Below are 20,147 nucleotides of genomic sequence, written 5' to 3'. Positions count from 1 at the left end.
TTCCGATTTCCAACAAATACAGTATATACAGATTAAAAGAGTCTGAACAATCAACGACTGTTTATTATAATATTATTTTGTATGTTTGCAGTAGCACATCTTTTCTGTTAAACTTTAAATCTGCAATAAAGTCATTTCTATTGCTTCAGCTCCAAAAAAAAAAACAACATAAAAATCCTGACACCAGCTATTGCCCAAACCTGTTGGGAAGCCAAATTCTTAGTAAAATTGAATAAAGGAAAAAGAAAAAACAAAAACAATTTGTTCAGCTGTTTATGCTATTGATTTTCCACCTTTTTGCCCTTTCCCCAGCACTCTCTTACCTCTCTCAGCTCCACCTCTCCAGGGTCCTGGGTTCCTTACTGGGGTGCGAGTGTGTGTGTGGAGTTTGCATGTTCTCTCTGGGTTAGCTGGGATTCGCTGCAGGTAGCCTGGCTTCCCATGATGCTCTGGTTAGCTGATTGGCTCCTTCCATATGCCCATTCCTTAAGGATGGGGGAGCAACAGCAGCCTACTTCCTTAACCTTTCCTGTCAGGAATAGATTAACTGCAAGGCTGCGGGTTGGAGTCCCTCCTACAGAAATGCAGGTGATGCAACTTTGCACTCTCGTACGCTCTGCGTCCATTTCGGATTCCTCCGCTGGGCCATCTACTTGCTGTAGGACGTCTGGCAGGCATGCAAATCCTATATTTGTTCATCCTTGTTTGGACTCCAGAGACAGAGAGAGAAACAGGAAAGAAGCCAGGCTCATCCAGGGCTAGCGTTGGGAATTTCGAGTCCCCGAGTCCCGCCTGGTGAAAAATACCCAGCGCGGGCTGTGTCGCCACTTTTCTGCCTCCGCAGCATCGTGGGGTTTTGTAGAACTCGCAGAGCTCACTTCCTCATGAGCTGAGCTCAAGACCCCCCATCGGCGGCAGAGATCCGAAGAGAACGTCGAGGTAAGGAGGCTTTTCATTCCCCAGAGGATACATATTTACTGTACTGTATATCAGTACACTATAAACACAAATACTATTAGAAAAGCATTGAAAGTTGTTAGAAATATCTGCTAGCAGTTAGATACTCTGAATCCAAGCCATGACATGTCAGGTTGACATACATAGAGTACTGCTGTCTGGTATCTTTTAATCTCACTGCGCATATCTCTCTGTCTCTGGCTGGCACAGAGCCAGTTCTTATTCTTATACACTACATAGTGCTTTTTTAGACCTGGGTTTCTGTGTTTGTTTTATAATATGTAATAATGCCCTTTTTTATATAGCGCCTTTTTTGCACATAACAGTTTTAAGGATGGGGGCGCAGGGTACCTAGTGATCAGGGTCCCACTCAACTGTTTAAGAATACACGGAGGAAGACAAAGAGCTCCTCCCTGTGTGAGTCCTGATGGAAAAGAGAAGACTTGAAAAAGTCCTGTGAAGTGAGCTCTGCAGGCTTCAGAGGACCTTGTGATACATGCAGTATACTGTATGCACTGCAGGCTTCAGTGAACGTTATTATGTATAGTATGTATTGCACACAGTACACTGTTTTAAGATGGTATACTGTAAAGTATGCTTGTGATATACATCATCCTGCTATAAATGTCTCTGTATATGCAATCCAGAGTACAGATAGTTAACACAATAAATACAGAGCACTAAATACACAAATAGTAAAGATTGTGTACTATCTACACAGATAGTATACTCTATACAATACTCTATACACCATATAAACAGAGAGTATAAACAGTATACCATACATATTTACTGTACTGTATATCAGAATACTATAAACACAAATCTATACACAGTATACAAAACCCACTTATAGTATACACAGTATGCTATATACACTGTCTACAGAGTATACAATATGCACCGAAAGTATACACATGCAGGTAGGGGGTGACAGAGATGTTGTCTCTAGATTCCCTGATGTCTTTACTCCCGTGAACAGATAGCAATCTCCATGTTTCCAATATACAAATTGCAGTTTTGCTGAGCTAGTGTCACTGCAAACACATCCTTCTTTGTCCTTGTTCTGGTCACCCAGAAGGTCGATACACATAGAGGCATTTTGAACAACGTGGGAGGCTTTTCTTAACCCCCTCCTCCCAAAATAAACTGCCTCCATTTTAACAACGCAAAAGAAAAAAACATTATTAAATAAAAGCGAAAATCTTATTAGGGTACGTATTTTCCACCTGTTAATTTTTGGCAGACATTGCACAGCTCTGTGAAGTTGCCCTCCCCCCCTAAAGGCAGCACAAGCAAAGGAACACATCTCTTTCCTTAGTGCTCCATTAACAGATGGATATATATACAGTAACTGTAAAATGTTCCAATTCAAAAACAATATGGAAGACATTCTCTTCAAAATGCGTTCAGTTGACAAATAACAAATAAAAAGTGCAGTGTTTCCAATATGGTTCTGCCCCTAACAAAACATACTGTATAATCCAATTTCCTTGCACTGTCTACGTTTAGGTATTTGCATTGCATGAAAAAGATGGTCCATTGTATAACAGTGGTCATTAATGCAGGGAGTTGCTCATTCAAACTTTTTTAAATATGTAGCTCCAAAGATGGGTTGGAACTTATTTTAAAAAAATGATACAATGAAACACTCCTTATTTCTTCTGTTTATAAAAAAAATACCGACACAGCCACGAAGTATTGCGAAAATACGTTTTGTTCCCTTTTTGTGGTTATAATATTGTAGACATACTGTACAAGTACTTTATTCTACTCTTAACACAAATGCACAGAAAAAACATCCACCCCAAGTCAGACTGAGACAGCATATTGCATGTGTTTTTTATCACCAACAATAATTTAAAGTAGATGATTTATCCAGAGTGTTACTAACTGTAAACTCCCTTGTACAAAGTGACGTGATTACCCCCAGAATAAGGCGCTACAGTATGTCCTGGGGATGAAAGCAGGTGGCACAAACCAGCACGAACGCAGATCTAACAAATGTGACCAGTTTGGTTCTCCCATGCTGTTGTGGGGGGTGAAGGACGTCAAACCATGAAAAATAAGGTACTACTGTATATCTCGGAAAAGAAAGCAGCTCGGATGTAGCTTTCAACGGCACAAACCACCACAAACCAAACATTGACGAATGCGTTGGGGCTCCTTGTTTGTGCTGCTTGTAGGAGGGCTAGCTTCACGGAGCTACATGGCACAGATCATCTTCACAGAAGCAGAAGGAAGTAATGGCGTGTTCAGAGAAAGACGATGGTAATGCCCTCTCAATTGCACATTTTTTCTAGGAAGAGCAAGACACACAGAGGTGCTGTCACACTTCGCTATCAAAGATATCAACATAGCATAGCTGCTAAAAGAGAGGACAGCTTTCTGTTCTGTGCTGCAGGGTTTTCGGTAGGTCTAAGGACATCTGGGAAGAACTGTGTGCAATATGTATCTTTTTCACATCTTCTCTGTGCACATAGCTGTAATTACAGTATATAAAAGACATACATGGATTCGTACTGTACACAGGCTTGCTCAGACATTTGCAGCATTTGCTTGCTATCACCCCCCTAAAGTCTAATAAGGTTCACTGGCTTGTAGTCCTGGCACAAACCTGGATCTACTTGTTTTCTTGTGTGCATATCAATTTAATGTATCTGGTCCATGCAGATTTTAAATAAAATGAAATTTAAGTCTACTTCCTGTGTAGGTTCACTACAGCTGCAGTCAGCAGGATTGTGGTCATCACACTTTTTTGTGGCTCCCATTTGTAAGCTGTTTTGCCTAAAAGATCTGGTCTTACAGGAGCAGACGCGATTGCCTGTACCCGTAAGAGTAGTCTGTCATAATGCACCGGATGCCTCCTATGTGCTCAAAGCGTCGCTCTGAAGGAATTTGAACCAAGAATGGCCAGATCTTGGTCCAGTGACACAGCAGAGTCACCAAGGACCAGTGTTAGGTGGCATAGTTCCAGGTCCTGAGCATGGGGAGACTAGGTCTCTCAGGAGCCCCCAAAGAACAGGGATTTTGGTGTACCGAGATCTTTCAGGAACCCCAAAACCATAGAACATGGTTTTCTGTATATCAGGGTCTTTCAGAGCCCTAACAAATGTGGATCTCTGTAAACTGATGTCTTGCAGGAACCCCCAAAAAGATAGATTGTGAGATCTTTCTAGTTATGAGTAGCAAATTCAATTTCTCCACTTTTAATATCAGTGTTCAGTATTATGCTTTTACTACATTCTTTTTTACTTTTCTTATACTTCTATATTTTAGTATTATATTTTTAGAATTAGTAGCTTTTAGTATTAATACACCTCTCAGAATCTGTTTTCTTCCCTTCAGTGCAGTCCTGAAGACCATGGAGGTCACTCATAACCAAAACTGCACCATCAACAAGAACATCGAGCGGGTCATCTTCCCCCCTCTGTACAGCTGCATCATCTGCGTCGGGCTGCCCTCCAACTGCCTGGCCCTGTACGGGCTGTACCGCCTGATCAAGTCCGACTACACCCTCCCGGTGTACATCATCAACCTCCTGCTGGCTGACCTCCTCCACATCGCCACCCTCCCCATCTGGATTGACTTTGCCTTGAACATGAATGAGTGGTACCTGGGTAGTATGGCCTGCTGGTTGGTGAGCTGCATCTTCTACATCACCATGTTCTCCAGCATCTTCTTCATGTGCTTCATCTCTCTCGAGAGGTACCTGGCCATCATCTATCCGCTGTGGTTCCAGAGGCATCGCAAACTCAGGAACAGCATCCTGGCCTGCCTGGCATTGTGGGTGCTCATTATATTCATGGTCTCCTGGTCGCTCTACATCGGCTTCAGCGTGCGCGAGAATGACTGCCTGAAGACCATCCCCACGCCTCGGGGCTTTGCCATCCTTCAGCTGATCGTCATCCCCCTGACCTTCCTCGTGCCCCTTGCCTTCCTCCTCTTCTGCTTTTTCCGCGTGCGGCAGGTGCTGGCCAGCGACTCCTTCATCTCCCCCCAGGAGAAGAGGAAGATCTATGGCCTCCTGCTGCTGATTATTGTCATCTTCATCACAGTCTTCGGGCCCTACCACGTCGTGAGCTACACCGTCTACGCAGGGACGCTGGTGGTGGCGGACAGCTGCAGTTACGAGGGCCAGCTGTTCGACCTCCTGCAGATCTCCGTCGGGATCCTCAGCCTAAACGTCCTCCTGGATCCCGTGATGTACATCTTCCTCCGGAATGACTTCCGAGAGATCCTGGACTCGGGCTGCTGCGGTCAGGGGCTGGTCAACCTCCTGAGGAACTGGGGGAGGAGGCCCAGAAGATCGGATCGAGGCAGAGAAACTGTTCACACTGTGTCTGACGCCGTGTCTCAGAGAGATTCGGTCTAGAGTCCCCCGATACCTTGTCTCACTTTAATGCACCGCCTACAGGGCATCATTCATGCATAGCAGAGCTAATCACCTCCCACACAGCTTCCAACATGGCACGCAAATATATTATTATGTAAAAATAATGCAAATGCCAGAGCTCCTTCACGTAATATGTTCATTTGGCAATAATGACGAAACGAGTGTTGAAGTCCTGCTCAGCCATGATGATGACCCCCCAGCTTTAAAAGAACACAGCCCCTGTTTGTCAAGCTATTTATCCAAAGAGTTGCAAACAAGGGAGAGTAAAGAAAGTCATTATCACTTTGGCATCCCACTTCAATGTGGAATTTTTAAAAGCAGTGCAGTTAATATTTTACTCAATGCTGGATTTCCCATGAGGCACTGTAGGCACAGTGCCTAGGGTCTACGAAATTTTTAAGGCCTACAAAGGAGGGAAACATTAGTGAAGAACGCTTGCAACATGCTTGCGATCGACTCTAGGTGCTCCAAATCAATAATCATACGCTCTCTAGCGGCTGTTCTAGAAACTTGAAGTATCGAAGTGATGGTGACGCTCGACTCGCTCCATCAATCACGTGGTTTAGTATTAGAAGAGTTTAAAGTGCACCGTGTCAATCGACATAATTCAATTTGCGTTGACCCGTCTTTTTGCACATTTCGGAGTGAAAGTGCCCAGGGCTTACGGACACCACAACCTGGCCCTGATTTTACTCAATTGTATAGCTTTTTTTACGCACATTAAAATGTAAGATCCAGTATTTGTCATTGTCTTGATTTTTTTTGCTTCTTGACTTCTGCTTCTTGACGTGCATTTAGAAGGTGTGAATTGAATCGGAGCCAATATCCATCAGACTGACATTTATAGATGTGTTCTTCGTATTCACCTCTAAGAATCGTTCATAGTCAACTTGTTTTTTTAGATGCAAAGGAGAATAATACTGAATTGTGGGGTCCCGTTTTCCAACGAGGAAAAAAAAAACAGTCCTGTTTTTTGATAACCTAAAAACTTTTGGAAATGAAATAGTACTCGTCTTGAAATTGATCATGCTCTGATACTCTCCTCATGTGCACTAGAGGCTTCAATGCACTGTTGCCTGAGCCCGCTTGATCAAAATTCAAACTTTCAGACGTTGCATCAGAAAGTAGCTCTTCCGATTCCAGTCTTCCGGGTTCCGTTGTTGATGTCCGCCCTTTGCACTGAAGCTCGCAGGAAAACAAACACTGATCAACTGGGAGTTTCGCAAAGCCCAGACCAAGAAGCAATGGGATACAATTGCCAAGCAGTGAAAGAAAACACCATTTTCATCCAGGGGAGAACACACTTCACTGATCAAACACAAGGGCCGGCCAAATTATATTGCAGCAGTCTGCTCCACCCCCTCAGTGCTGAACTGTTCATTTTCCCTCTCACTCTTGACCCTGACTGCTTGTCACGATCATAAACCCCTCCTCTTAACGACGCTCCAGCCCTTCCTTGTTTTGTTTTCATCCCCTGCACCTGCCTCCGGTTCCTGTCCCCCGTCCTATAAAAGCCAGACGTTCCTGCCAATCTGGGCTCAGCTTTGGAAGATGGACGCCCGGAAGCCTGCCTACCCGCGAGTCCAGGAGTGACTCGGCGGCATCGGCCTCTACGGCGTCCTGACCTTCTGGGTCCGGGGCTCGGAGCACCTGGTCCCGGATCCTGCTCCAGCTTTAAACTCTGTTTGTCTGTCACGATGGATTACCCGGTCTTGGACTATTGCTACATTCACGGATTTGCCTCGGACTCCCTTGGACTGTTTGCCTCGGCCACACCTCCCCTGAACACCAGCACACCGTGGACACGCCCCCTGTTTTCCTTCCAGCCCCCTTGCATGCTTTTTCCCCCGTGTTTTCCTTATTCCTCCCCAGATTGTATTGTCTGCATAGGGTCCTGAAAGAATGCTTTTTTACACTGTTTCCTCCTGCATTGCTCTATATAAGGATGTCCCACCATCTTCTTTACCATCCATCTTTTTTTAGTATTTTGATTTCTCTATAGGATTTCCCTGTGTAAGATTTGCCCTGTGTGCAAGAATTTCTTGTGTGAAAGATATGCTGTACAAATACCTGTTGTTGCCACAAAAGAATCTGACTGATGAACATGCTGAACAAGCACACTGTTGTCTTGCATATCTGGAATTCTGTATAAGGACCAGAGGTTAACCCTAAATATATTGATCCAAAAATATGTGCTTCTCCAATACCATGTTAGGTACATAGAGGAGGTGTTTTAAAGTATAAAAGGATGTTTATGAACAATGGTAAGCAGATCAGATGGGTAGAGGATTACTCTGTCGGTCTGATCTCTAGGAGGCCTCTTTGTTATTAATAAACCTCTTTCAATCCTTCACTGAGCTGCACTGTGACTTGTTTCGCCACAACAGCCAGCAGCCATATCACCCTGCAGCTCACAGCTGGCACTTAGTCCCCATTGAAGCTCAGCAGGTGTGAGCCTGGTCAGTACCTGGATGAGAGACTCCTGGGAAAGCTAAGGCTGCTGCTGGAAGAGGTGTTAATGGGACCAGTAGGGGGTGCTCACCCTGCAGTCTGTGTGGGTCCTAATGCCCCAGTATAGTGACGAGGACACTATACCGTAAAAAGGCGCCATCCTTCGGATGAGACATAAAACCGAGGTCCTGACTATCCATGGACATTAAAAATCCCAGGACATTTCTTGAAAAGAGTAGGGGTGTTACCCCAGTGTCCTGGTCAACTTTCCCCCTGGTCTTTACCAATCTGGCCTCCTAATAATCCCCCTCTCTGAACTGGCTTCATCACTCTGTTCTCATCCCCACTGAGAGCTGGTGTGTGGTGAGAGTACTGGAGCATCATCCAGGTGGGGCTGCACACTGGTGGTGGTGGGATTCCCCATTACCTGTAAGGTGCTTTTGAGTGGAATGTCCAGAAAAGCGCTATATAAGTGTAAGGAATTATTATTACAACTATACAGTATGTCCTGCTATGGGAGACTATCTCTCACTATCCCGCTTTCAGTTTATGCCCTAGTGACCAGCACTCCCATTGAAAACTAAAGGACAATAAACCCCCCTTTTGTCGGCACTAAGACCCCTGTCTCCCGTGTCTCAGTGCCACTGTCAAGCTGCATAACCCAGGGTGCAGGGCCATTCAGGGCGGTGTATTGGCTATTTTCAAATAGCCCAACCCAGACATGCACTTCACGAAGTGATCTCTTTCGAGGAGTTCAAGCGTGGCAGGAACCCTGCTGGGCTTGGAGCTCCCTGGCTGTCGGTGCTCAACCGCAGTGCCAGCAGCCCTCTGTGGGCGACAGCTGCTGTGTCACTCTCTCTCAACCGGATGCGGCGCACCGCAGAATGAGCACACTTTCTGTGCGGGCTTTGAAGCTGCTTTTGAAAGCCGGTAAAAGGAAATGCGTATCGCCTGTGTGTGTGTGTGTTTTTTGTGGTTCTTTCTTGCTGCTGGCACACCCACACCGACGTTTGCTGAAGGGGCGAGAGGCACAGCAAGTCACAACGTTAAAAAAAAAAGAAAAATAAACAAATGCTCTGGAACAAAAGGTAAAGCTGCGGAGAGCCAGCACAAAGTTTACACAAAGTGGGGCGGGGGTCTGGAACAAGCGGCCCAGCCGTGGTGTTGAAGCCAACACCCTGGCTTCTTTCAGGTGACCGCTGGGTGAGATTCTCCAGTCAGGCTTGGCACATCTTTACACAAAGGGTGGTGGGAGTTGGGAATACGGTGCCAAACCATGCTATTGAAGCCCGTACCCTGCCTTTATGACTTCTGCTCTCCTTGTTGCCTTCTCTTGTAGTTGTGAAGGCAACACTTCTTTATAAGTAAGCAACGAAGGCTTGTGCAACACCTCATTTATCAGGCTATTTCCTAAGCACTTTATTCAGTAGAGTCATGGGGAGCTGCAGCTCACCCAGGCAAGCAAGAGGCACAAGGTGGAATGTTACCAGTTCACACAAACACGCATTCACACCAGGGCCAGTTTTTGTTTATGTCCAGCATATCTTTAGACCTGTAGTAGGAAACCAGAGCACCAGAGGGTAACCCATCGTGAACTCAGCGTGAACATGCAAACTCCACACAGAGAGCACCCGTGGCACCCGTGGCATGGAACTGAAGGCCCCAACATTGCGAAGCAGCAATGGTCAACACTGCTCCTCCATGCTGCCCATGACCAAAGGCTAGTTTCACTGAGTACCCTGCTGAAACACCACATCTGCATCGCATTGAGTACACCACAGAAGCAGTCATTATGGTGGGTGTGTTTTGTCTTGATTTTAGATGTGCAAATGAAATGATTTTAATAAAAGACGGAAGCTTTCATTATCGCTGGCACTTCTCAATGTGCAGGCTCGCTGTGTTCAATTTGACCCAATAAAGAGGGAACAAAGAAACAGGTTAATAATCATCAATTACTTCCAAAACCATAGAAAGGCACCTAGTGATACCGTGGGGAGACGGAGTCGAGAATCTTGACAGCAATTGAACGAGACATAGAAAGCAATATGCCTTGTGTATAAGGCGATTCACGACTTTGTGAAAACAAACCCACCAAACAAAATCACAAAAAAATACTGACTAATAAGAAATAAAACTATAAAAATGAGAAGACAAAAACCGTTTCTCCCACAGGGCTCGTTTGTCAAGGAACGAGGAAGATCAGCTGTGCCTTGCGTTCGTGCAAGCTTCCTTCCGAAATCGTCCTGTAAAATGTGCAACTCATCTGTTTTTTTTTAATTCAGTTTGAAGCACAGAATTAATTGATGCAAGTCATTATCCTAGAGCTACGAAAACACTTGTATCGTTTATAAAGTACATTGTGAATGTTTTCACAGCCTCCACTTTTTGACCACACACACACGCGAATATTCTGATGTCAATATCTTTGTAAGGGAAACAAAGCCTTCAAACCAAACGCATTTTAAAGACCGCGACATGTGAAATTTCTCACAACGTTTACATGAACATATCAGTGAGCTAATTGGCTTTTTCTGAACCTCAGATTTCTGATTGATGCGTAATTACGTACCAACTGGAACACTGCGGGACCGCTGTGTACATACCTTCACAATGCACGAACTACTGCTCAATAGGGGTTAATGCGAGCGACCCATATAAGACCATAGGAAACAGAACAGCACAGTCTCCAATTATCCAGCCTGTAACCAACAGGGATAAAGCTTTATTTCTGAAACCCTTTTTTATGTCCTGTTTTCATTCAGGTAAGGGTCAACTATATATGCAATACTGCTGACAGCAGGAACATTCCTCGTCTGTGCTTAACAGCTTTTTAAAAGCAGCTCCCATGCTGTTCAAATTTTTTCACAGAAGACTGACTTTTCACAGCTTTGCATTGTGAAACGTTTTTTCTTGTGGTTTTATTTGATACGGCACCATTAGACAGGCAATGCACTGGTACAGGGTGGTGCTGTTCACAAGCCAATAGCATTTAAACCACAATACTCACAATGCTGTAACCAAGTGAAGGCTGTGAAAAGTTTCACAAGTCGGGGTCTTTAAAATGCATTTGGTTTGAAGACCTTATGTATTTCCCTTGGGAAGATATGAACCATAAGAATATTCGTGTGTGTGGTCAAAAAAATGGCATAAAAATGACAAAGTGAAGGCTTTGAAAACATTCACCATGTACTTTATACACAATACAAGTGTTTTTTGTAACCCTAGGGGGTTTCGTGAAAATGCTATTGACGTATTCGAACTTCGAGCTCACTTGACCGCGATACAAACACCCGACTGGGACCAACTCGGCCCGCTGATCTTCCATGGCGAGTGTCTGCTCCTCAGTCAGGAAGAGCTCGAAAACCTGGGGAAAAATTCTCAATGTGAAAACCTGCGCTGAGCGTGCAGCACAAACAGCGAAAGAACATCGTCAAACACAAAATGTATTTTATTTGGAATTCTTACAGTATTATTTTGAAGGCATTAACGTGTACAGATGATTGATAGTTGTATCTTTTTAACTTTATTGATTCAGTCTTTAAAAGCAAGAAACGATAGTATTAGAACAGTATATTAAAGATACATCAATATACGTCATTACTGAATATATAATGGAAACAGTGAGAATTGATTTGAAGGGAGAAAAACAAATGTTTTTTTTTTTTTAATTGGGGATACAATCTTGCCCTGCTAGTATATTTACTTGTTTGAATTTGCTGACTTAGGTATTGGCACCCTGGATGTTTGTTGTCTTACTTCATCAGAGCTAAAAAATACTCATAGTGAACTTTCATAGATATACATATTCAATCGCCTTAAAAGAGACGGAGAACTGTGTAGATTAATAAATGTTGATGAAAAATCACACTTTTTACACTTAATTCAGCGAGTGATATTGTTTCACACACAGGGGACCAGAACTTATGCCTGCAAACCCAAGTGCTGCTTTTCTCACAGGCAACAACAAGTAGGAACAACCCTCCCAGAACAGCATGAGCACTGTATATTCCACAGGTGTGAAACGTGTGCAACTTATCCTGTCAGGCTTTCCTTTGCTGGCATGTCAGACGAGGACAATGTCGTGTAATCCATCCACCATCAACATCACCATCAACATCCATGGGTTTTCCACAGGTTTGAAATCTGTGGCATGGGCTGGCTCTGGAAAGTTGAGGCAAACCCTTTGGGAGTTGGGGCACAAGGTGTGGTGAAATCCCCCCCGTCAGGACAGGAGGCGCCTCTTTACACGAAGGCTGGCGGGAGGGTGGAACAAGCTGCCCCAGCCATGGTGCTGCAGCCAGTACTCTGGCTTTTCTCGTGACATGGCTAGACACTATCCTTCAGCCAGGACAGGAGAAATGGCTTTGCGCAGGGGGTGGTGGGAGTAGGAAACGGGCTGCCTACAGCCTTTCTTCTTCACACACGGGGTGGTAAGAGGAAGGAACGGGCTACCTGTTGAAGCCGACGTCGTGGAAGCTGATACCCAGCCTTCTTTCAAGAAAAGCCCGAATGAAATCCCCAGATCAATTAACTGCTAAAGAGCCAATGAGCTAGATGGGCTGAAAGACCTCTTCTCGTTCCTGACCTGTTTTACTTTCATTTGCGCAGGCACCAAGACTCTTTTCATCTGCTTCGGGGGGTCCGAATGCTCTGACCCGGGCAGGCCACGGACCTCATTCCTCCAGCTGTATGTCGGACCCGAGATGGGTGCCCGCGTCAGGCTCCCGATCGCCCACCGCGTTCCCGGAGGTGCTCGTTAGGCTGAGCAGGCGGCGCAGCAGGGGGAAGGAGTCCATCGTCTCCCGCACGTCTTGCCGGAGGAAGATGTAGATGATGGGGTCCAGGACGGGGTTCAGGCTGAGGATCCCCAGTGTGATCCGCAGACAGAGGAAAACCCGGGCCTCGTACTCGCATCTGTGCCTGGCCTGCAGCATGCCGAGGCAGAGGACGTAGGAGGTGACGTGGTAGGGCCCGTAGATCAGGACGTAGAGGAGCAGGACCACCACCAGCAGGCTGATGATCCTCTGCTTCTTCTCAGCAGTCATGAAGGGATCCCGGCGGAGGCTTCTCTGAATCCTCAAGGAGAGGAACCCGAAGAGGACGACGGGTAGAAGGAAGGTGAAGGGCATGACAATCAACTGGAACTGCAGGAACTCTCTCGTTTTGGGGTAGTTCTCCAAACAGAGCCCCTTCTGGGTGCCCTCGAAGCCGTAGTGGTAGCCCAGGGCTTGGATGACGATCGCCACCACCCAGGAGGTCAGGCAAAGCAGGTGGGCGATCTTCAGCTTGGGCAGGTCCTGGAACCGGAGGGGATGGACGATGGCCAGGTAGCGCTCCAGGGCGATGCAGGACATGAAGGTGATGCTGGTGTAGAGGCTGGTTCCGAAGGCGTAGCTGGCCAGCCTGCAGACGGCATCCCCGAAGCGCCAGTGGTGGCCCATGCGGTAGTAGTCGATCCAGAGGGGCATGGTCAGGATCTGCAGGAGGTCGCCGATCAGGAGATGGATGACGTAGACAGGGAGGGCGTAGTCAGCCTTGACCAGCCGGTACAAGCCGTACAGAGCCAGGCAGTTGACGGGCAGCCCCACGCAGAAGACACCCCCGTAGAGCACAGGGAGGAAGATCTGCTCTGAGCTGAAGTTCACGCAATTGTTCATGGCTGTAGGAGGGCTCAGTTGTGGTACTCGCAGGCCGAGCAAGGACAGAGTTGACACCACCTGCAGCACTCGGAGACAACACAGGCTTTTTCCTAGTCGATCGGCCACAGGGGGGGGTGTCAGTGCCTAAGAAAACATCAATGAGGAGCTTATTGAAGACCGTGTGCCAATGTAATGATTCCTTCACAATCATGGAACTACAGCACTTTAATTAGGAGGCCACCTGACTCGCCTGCTCCTACGTAACGAAAAACTCAACACGGAAATCTGAAAACATATGCAAGAGCACGTAACAAGCACATTATACTTCTTGATGGTAAAAGGAAAAAAAAAACGCCTTGCACAACATCTCTTCCTTGATCACCAGCAACTGCGTCTGCAACAAAACCCAAGAAACGCACAGTTATCTGTGCTTTGATCTTTGAGAAAATGAAACTGCCACAAAACAAAAGTTCACCGTAGTCCCCAAAAGGTAAAGAGATTAATATTCATCTCCTGAGAGAGAAACGATTTTTCTGCAGATCAAGCGGCTTCTGAAAAAGCGAGACGTTGAGAAATGGAGGACTCGTGCAAGAAGGCATTCGGCAATCGGCTATCAGCGAGTCAACACCGGACTTGGGCTCAAGGACCACCGGCAAAACCCGGCCCCCTCTTAAAATGTTTCAAATGGAAGGCACTTGGTACTCACAAGCAGAGATGCTGCAGGGTGTGTGGATGCCGAGGAGACTCTGCGACAAACAGAGGCACCCACTTCCCCTCTCTCAGCCCTGTGATGCAACGTGGCAAAGGGCACAGGACTCGGCTTGGGCTGGCGTGGCTGTGAGAGCTTCTGCACCGTGCAGGCGCAGAAGCAGACCAGGAGAGAGAGAGAGAGAGGGCAAAGTAGAGGGCATTTCCAAGGCGATGCCAACACACATCCTGGATGCCTCCATGTGCATTCAGATGTCCCTGGATTAACAACTTCCTTGGAAAGGGCTAAACTCCGCCTGACTGAAGTTCTTCCACCGAGCCATGCATTCATTAATGGATTTCTTCTCCACTGCTGCACTTTGGCCATGGCTTCATCTTAGGCTTGCTGTGGTTTGCAGTGGTTTCAACATCACCTCGGTGCTATACTGCACTCTCCCGTGGTCTCCTGAGCCAAGCTGTCGTGTACGAAACGATTACAAAAGCACTCCGTGGTACTGCCACGTTCTAGTGTAACGGCTATCAGCCGTTACACTAGAATGATGCTGAGACCATCGGGAACCACAGAAAGCTGTTGTAAACTATTGCAAGAAACACAAAACCTTTTGGTTCATTTAGCAGGGTAAATGTTTCAGAGATATAAAGCGAAAGATGTTCTTGCTTTCCTTATTTTATTTCTTCTAAGACTTAAAAGTGACTATTAGGCACCTGTCTGTTTTTTTATGCGTTAGCTCATTGCTACTGTTATATTGTTACAAATGGGGGGGTTACGAAACTGGTGGAAAATTGACTGAGCAATTTAGTCCATCAGTGAAATAATTATTCATACCCTCCGACTTGTGATTTTCTAGCAATATACCCAAGCAGTTGGTACTGTATAATTGGAGGAACATGAATTCTTTGTTCTCTGACACAGCTTTGTTGAGAGGAGTAATAATCCAGGCACACTTGGGTAAACAAATATTTATTACAATGACAAAACACAAACTACACTACACACAACAAAACACACAAGTTACTTTATGTACAGTATTTACAAGCAAGGCGTTTCAGAGGTCTAACGTTTTCATGGTTTTTTTCATACTTGCAGTTGCATCAGACGTTTCCTGTTTCCCCAGCGAGTTGACTCATTGCAGCATTCTGAAGAATCAGTCCTCGGTTTCTGGATAAAACCTTGCTGAAGGAGAGCTTCTGTGTCCTGAATCCAATCATAACATTAACAGTATTCCTGATTTTGTTTTTTGATGGGAGAGATGCAAGTTATCCGATTGGCTTGAGACGGATCTGATTGGCTGGAGCTGCAGTCTCATTGTGATGTCACAAGTCATAATTAATAAAAATTAGTTCTTACAGTGCTTTTGTGGACACCACTCAACACTATTTACAGGTAATGGAGACTCTTCTTAACCACTACCCATGTGTCACCCCCCCATAGATGATGCCACGGCAGCCAGAGTGCTCTCCAGTACTCTCACCACACACCAGCTCTCAGTGGGGAGGAGAGCAGAGTGATGAAGCCAGTTCAGAGATGAGGGTTATTAGGAGGCCATGATGGGTAAAGTCCAGTTTGGCCAGGACACTGGGGTAACACCCCTACTCTTTTCGAAAAAACGCCCTGGGATTTTTAAGGATCTCAGTTTTAAGTTCTCATCTGAAGATGAGACTTAACAGTAATAGAGCCTTTTTACAGTATAGTGTCCCTGTCACTATACTGGGACATTAGGACCCACACAGACTGCAGGGTGAGGTCCCCTACTGGCCCCACTAACACCTCTTCCTGCAGCAGCCTTAGCTTTCCCAAGAGTCTCCCATCCAGGTACTGACCAGGCTCACACCTGCTGAGCTCTAGTAGGGCTACCAGTTGAGAGTTGCAGGGTGATACAGCATATAACATATACAGTTAGTCATGATTTCATGTTGTAGCTCTACTCAATACCAAGACCAGTGAGTGTTACGCAGAAACTTCATTTCAGGCACTCAAAAGGAGGAAGGAAAATGAAGTGCATGCAATTGTGTTCACAATGTTCTCCTTAGATTAAGAAGCATCCAGCCAAAATAGCAACTGTGTCCCTTGCTTTGTCTTCAATCTCCAGCATCCTTATTTCCCTAGCCTGCTGTTATTAGTTAAGACTTAAAAAGCTATACAGTATGTTTTGAAATTAATAATATTTTTAAGCATTTCAGTTCCATTTGTGGTCATTTTGTATTAAGTGCATTCTTTAATACATGGTCTGTTATCGTGTTGTAAATTACCCAGAAGCAATTGCAGGGCATGAGTCACCAACATTGCTCTGCACTGTTTCAAGATGGATGTTGCTTTCAGATGCTGACCGGGGAGTCTGCCCATCTTCCTGCTGAATACTGGGTCTCCCGAAGTTCATTAGACTGCATATCCCTGGGCAACAGGCGAGCAAGTGCAGGGTCTGTTTGATATCAGTCCTGATGAAGATGTACATAATGGGGTTCAGGATGACATAGAGACTGAGCAGGCTGAGACTGACCCGGTGATAGACGAACATCTCAGACTCGAAGACACACATGTCCTTGTCCTTGACCACCAGGGTGCCCACGTACCAGACGTGGCACACCACATGGTAGGGCCCAAAGACAAGCAGGAAGATGACGATGATGAGCAGCAGGACATGGGAAATCCTCTTCCTGTCTTCCTCCTGCAGGAACATAGCCCCCACGAGCCTCTTGCGAGCTCAAAAGAAGAAAATCAGCAGGAAGGCCAAAGTCAGGAAGAAGGAGAAGGAAATCACGGTGATATTGAACACGGAAAAGTTCTTCTTGGGAGCAGACATTTTTCTGCATGCATTTTTGTTGCACTGTTCATTGCTGTACACAGAGATAATCACCAGGGAGATGTTGGCCATCCACGCGCATAGACAAATTAAACACGCATTCCTGAATTTGCGGACGTGCTGGAACCACGGTGGGTGGACGATGGCCAGGTACCTCTCCAGGGAGATGCAGCACATGAAGTAGATGTTGGCAAACAGGCTGATGAAAGAGATGCAGATCAGGACCCTATGGAAAGTGTTTACAAAGTGCCACACAAGACCTGTGTGGTAATAGTGAATCCAGAAAGGGAGGGTGGCAATCTGGAGGAGGTCGGCCAGGAGGAGGTTGATGGCGTAGATGGGGAGGGAGTAGTTGGCCTTGACCAGGCGGTACAGCCCGTACAGGGCCAGGCAGTTGGTGGGCAGCCCGACGCAGAAGACGGAGCCATACAGCACAGGGAGAAATGTCAGGAATGCACTGCCGTTGATTCTGTAATCACAACCAGGGCTGCTGGAGTCGTTCATAGCTTCTGTCAGAGGAGTTACTGCAGAGTAGCTCTGTCTCCCCCGATTCTCTCACACACTTGCTGAAGTCCAACCGTCTCTCAGCAACTTCAACCTCAACAGTGTTTTGCTTGGGATTAAACCTTTACCACCAATTTAGATCTCAACTCTAACCCCAGAAGAAACCCTAGGGGAAAATGAAAGACAAGTGCGGCAGCAGTTAACTTTCCTAGAATTACATCAGACGTAATCAATAGAATCAAGTGTTCGGATCACTAAAGGACATATCGAGCTAGAGTAGCTCTGTGGGGGTTCTCATAACCTTACAAAGTAGACGAACAGCTGGATTGTTTTATAAACTAAGAGGAGGGGAATATAATAATCTGAGTCATATTAAAAAGCTGAGCAGAAAATCAACTACGTGTCACCACATCAATTGATTCATATTGTTCACAGAATATATAAAAAGGAATATATACATGCACAAAAAAAAGACTTATTACAGGAAATAATACAGTATAGCTAAAGTATTTAACATTTATATCTATAGGCATAGACCCAGTATATAGCTATAGCTAGACAGCAAATGATTAAATACAGTAAACACAACTATCGCTAGTTACACTGCACTTAGCCAGTTAATCAGAGCTCGATTTTGCATTCCGAATGTTACGCTGCACTCTGCAGCATGGTGACATTTGCATTCTGGTCCTCTAATACTTTATTTTCATAAGCATCAACAGTGAGCAGTTTCTTACTTACGTCTGCAGCCCTGCCTGGGGGCTGTGTTTCCTCAAACTGACCACCAGGCTCTGCAGTCGGTTTCTCTGTGTCCCTTGCCTTTTATCTCCCCCACGCTGCGGTCATGCCTTGGGGACGTCCTACTTTTGCAAAATGGTTCCAACTTCCCTTGCATCTTGCAGAATCTTTTGCGACTTTGTGCTGCCGTGTTCACCCCAAGAGAAGTCCCGAAGGAGCTGCTGAAGGTTTCGGCTGAGCAAGGAGAGCTGCTTCTTCGCCCCAGGAAGCAGTTCAAGTCGGATGTGTGCGAGGGCACCCATGTCCACGGGCAACTCCGAGCCTGTGTGTGTCTGAGAGTGTGATTCTGTGTGCATGTGTGACTGTCTGTGCATGCATGCTCTAAAGAGAATCTCTACGCTTAGGTTATTTGAACACACGTTACCTCTTACTCACGTTTTCTCCAAGTCATATTTTTTACCTCTCGTCTTCGGACTGCTATTTTGAGTTTTACTTCAGCCAATCAGACAAGACTGGCCTTGAACAGTTACTGCGCTGGTTTATCTTGCCTGATGTGGCTCAATCGTTTTGGTGAGCCATTTCCTCAGTACTCATCCCCGGCTCTTACCCAGCTTCTTTAGCTTGAATGACCAGTTTCTCCTGAATTGCCTAGGTGAGAACCCATCATTCTGGACAGGCTGGAAGAAGGTACTAGACCAGAGTAAGTCTGGGAGGCATTTTTGATCAGTGTAGACAGTTTTAAGACAGCAGCGTGGCATAGTGCCTAGTGCTTTCAACTGATAACTAGAAGGCTTGAGGGTTGAACTCCCAGCTAAGGGCTCCCCCCCCACTTAAAAGCTAAAAATGGCCAAAAACATGCTTAAAACCACTTCTCAGAACACGCAGCGTGTACATCCTCTTGTTTAGTTCTGGGTCTCCTCTTGTTTTTGTAACAACCAAAACTGGTCTCAGGAGCTGATCCAACTCACCCAAAGAAGGCTTTAATATACGACCTTGGGCATATCCATGGCACACAATGAGCACAAGAAACACGGTAACGAGTAGTACCTAATTTAGTCCTTGAATATGCACCACTGCTTACATGGGCCAGCTGTTAACAGGATTTTCGGAAAAAGGTTATTCTTGCTTTCTATCAGTAATCAGGACCTATCTTTTCCTTTTAAGAAACCACATCAAGTCTCTTCAAATAACAGTGTGAAGGGCATGATGGGAAGAGGGACAACTGGTAGCAAGCAGAGGGAGAAGGTTTCCACGGTAAGAGATCGATACTGACAGTAGGTTTAATGCATAGAACAGTTTTAATGAGATAATGGGGACTTTCAAAGTCAGCCTGATCAGGGCGAAAGTTCACACCGACTGCAACACAGTTTCAATTGAGAATTCAAATTTGCAAAAACGAAGACGCATAACAAAGTAATTCATGCAAATATAGGAAGCTGAGGATGAGGAAGGGTGTGTATGAAGAAGGGGGGAAGGAGGAGGAGGGGTGTGAGAATTTGAGGTAAAGTGTTCGTTTCAAGGGGACAAAAAGCGGCATTAACAAGGAGGAAAGGGATGTTACAAAGGAAAATAAAATCAGCTTCAAGCAAAACACTCCTTCAACCAACAGCAGTGCACCCCAATCGGTTCAGTGTCGCTTCAGAGCTTCGTCCACGTTTTCACTCTGCAGGATTGGGAAAGCAATCCCTTTCTGGAACCGGATCCATCTTCTGGCTGCCCTCTCAGTCCTTCCAGCTGATGAGGTACACCTGGCCCAGGCTGTCTCCGCATGCCAGCTCTGAGGGCCGAAGGGGGTTCACCTCCAAGCTCCAGAGGGGGGCGTGGCACAGGAACTGACCCACCTGGACAGAAACACGAGATCCGTGTAACAGCCATGTCTGCAGTTTAACCCAACCTCTCCTGTGCACTGACTCGTGCAGCTGGACCTCTCCTGTGATGAGCACGGGAATTGAT

The 20,147-nt window shown here is 45.9% G+C and overlaps 4 protein-coding genes across 4 annotated transcripts in view; 1 reads left to right on the top strand and 3 right to left on the bottom strand.

Annotated features, from left to right (window-relative positions):
- Positions 1-4,321: 4,321 nt before the first annotated feature.
- On the top strand, positions 4,322-5,332 carry LOC148833591 (G protein-coupled receptor 4-like). Its single transcript, XM_088915152.1, has one exon. The coding sequence runs from the start codon at positions 4,322-4,324 to the stop codon at positions 5,330-5,332; it is 1,011 nt and encodes a 336-aa protein (XP_088771278.1).
- Positions 5,333-12,477: 7,145 nt separating this feature from the next.
- LOC148833590 (G protein-coupled receptor 4-like) lies at positions 12,478-13,461 on the bottom strand. Its single transcript, XM_088917894.1, has one exon. It carries the CDS (start codon positions 13,459-13,461, stop codon positions 12,478-12,480), a length of 984 nt encoding a protein of 327 aa, XP_088774020.1.
- Positions 13,462-14,522: 1,061 nt separating this feature from the next.
- On the bottom strand, positions 14,523-17,456 carry LOC148833589 (G protein-coupled receptor 4-like). The gene is made up of 3 exons (XM_088915208.1): positions 17,007-17,456; positions 16,434-16,844; positions 14,523-14,606 (listed from the first exon to the last, which is right to left on the bottom strand). The coding sequence occupies exons 1-3, from the start codon at positions 17,454-17,456 to the stop codon at positions 14,523-14,525; spliced, it is 945 nt and encodes a 314-aa protein (XP_088771334.1).
- A 2,279-nt stretch (positions 17,457-19,735) lies between these two features.
- LOC148833588 (telomerase protein component 1-like) overlaps positions 19,736-20,147 on the bottom strand; it is a 36,260-nt gene continuing 35,848 nt past the window's right edge. Inside the window, 1 exon segment of the mRNA XM_088915207.1 lies at positions 19,736-20,035. Within this exon segment, the coding sequence (XP_088771333.1) occupies positions 19,916-20,035 (120 nt within the window). The 3' untranslated portion in view covers positions 19,736-19,915.

Source organism: Atractosteus spatula, chromosome 5 (genome assembly GCF_055471065.1).
Source record: "Atractosteus spatula isolate fAtrSpa1 chromosome 5, fAtrSpa1.hap1, whole genome shotgun sequence".
Taxonomy (NCBI): Eukaryota; Metazoa; Chordata; class Actinopteri; order Semionotiformes; family Lepisosteidae; genus Atractosteus; species Atractosteus spatula.
This window is presented reverse-complemented; position numbering and strand designations above follow the sequence as displayed.

What these genes read in the sequence shown, in the direction of transcription:
- LOC148833591 (XM_088915152.1), top strand. Translation starts at nt 4,322, where the DNA reads ATGGAGGTCACTCATAACCAAAACTGCACCATCAACAAGAACATCGAG.
- LOC148833590 (XM_088917894.1), bottom strand. Translation starts at nt 13,461, where the DNA reads ATGAACAATTGCGTGAACTTCAGCTCAGAGCAGATCTTCCTCCCTGTG.
- LOC148833589 (XM_088915208.1), bottom strand. Translation starts at nt 17,456, where the DNA reads ATGAACGACTCCAGCAGCCCTGGTTGTGATTACAGAATCAACGGCAGT. An exon ending in GGATGGCCAACATCTCCCTG is followed by an intron (nt 16,845 to 17,006) that starts GTGATTATCTCT and finishes TGAGCTCGCAAG; the next exon opens with AGGCTCGTGGGGGCTATGTT. An exon ending in TTGAAACAGTGCAGAGCAAT is followed by an intron (nt 14,607 to 16,433) that starts GTTGGTGACTCA and finishes CGTACACGACAG; the next exon opens with CTTGGCTCAGGAGACCACGG.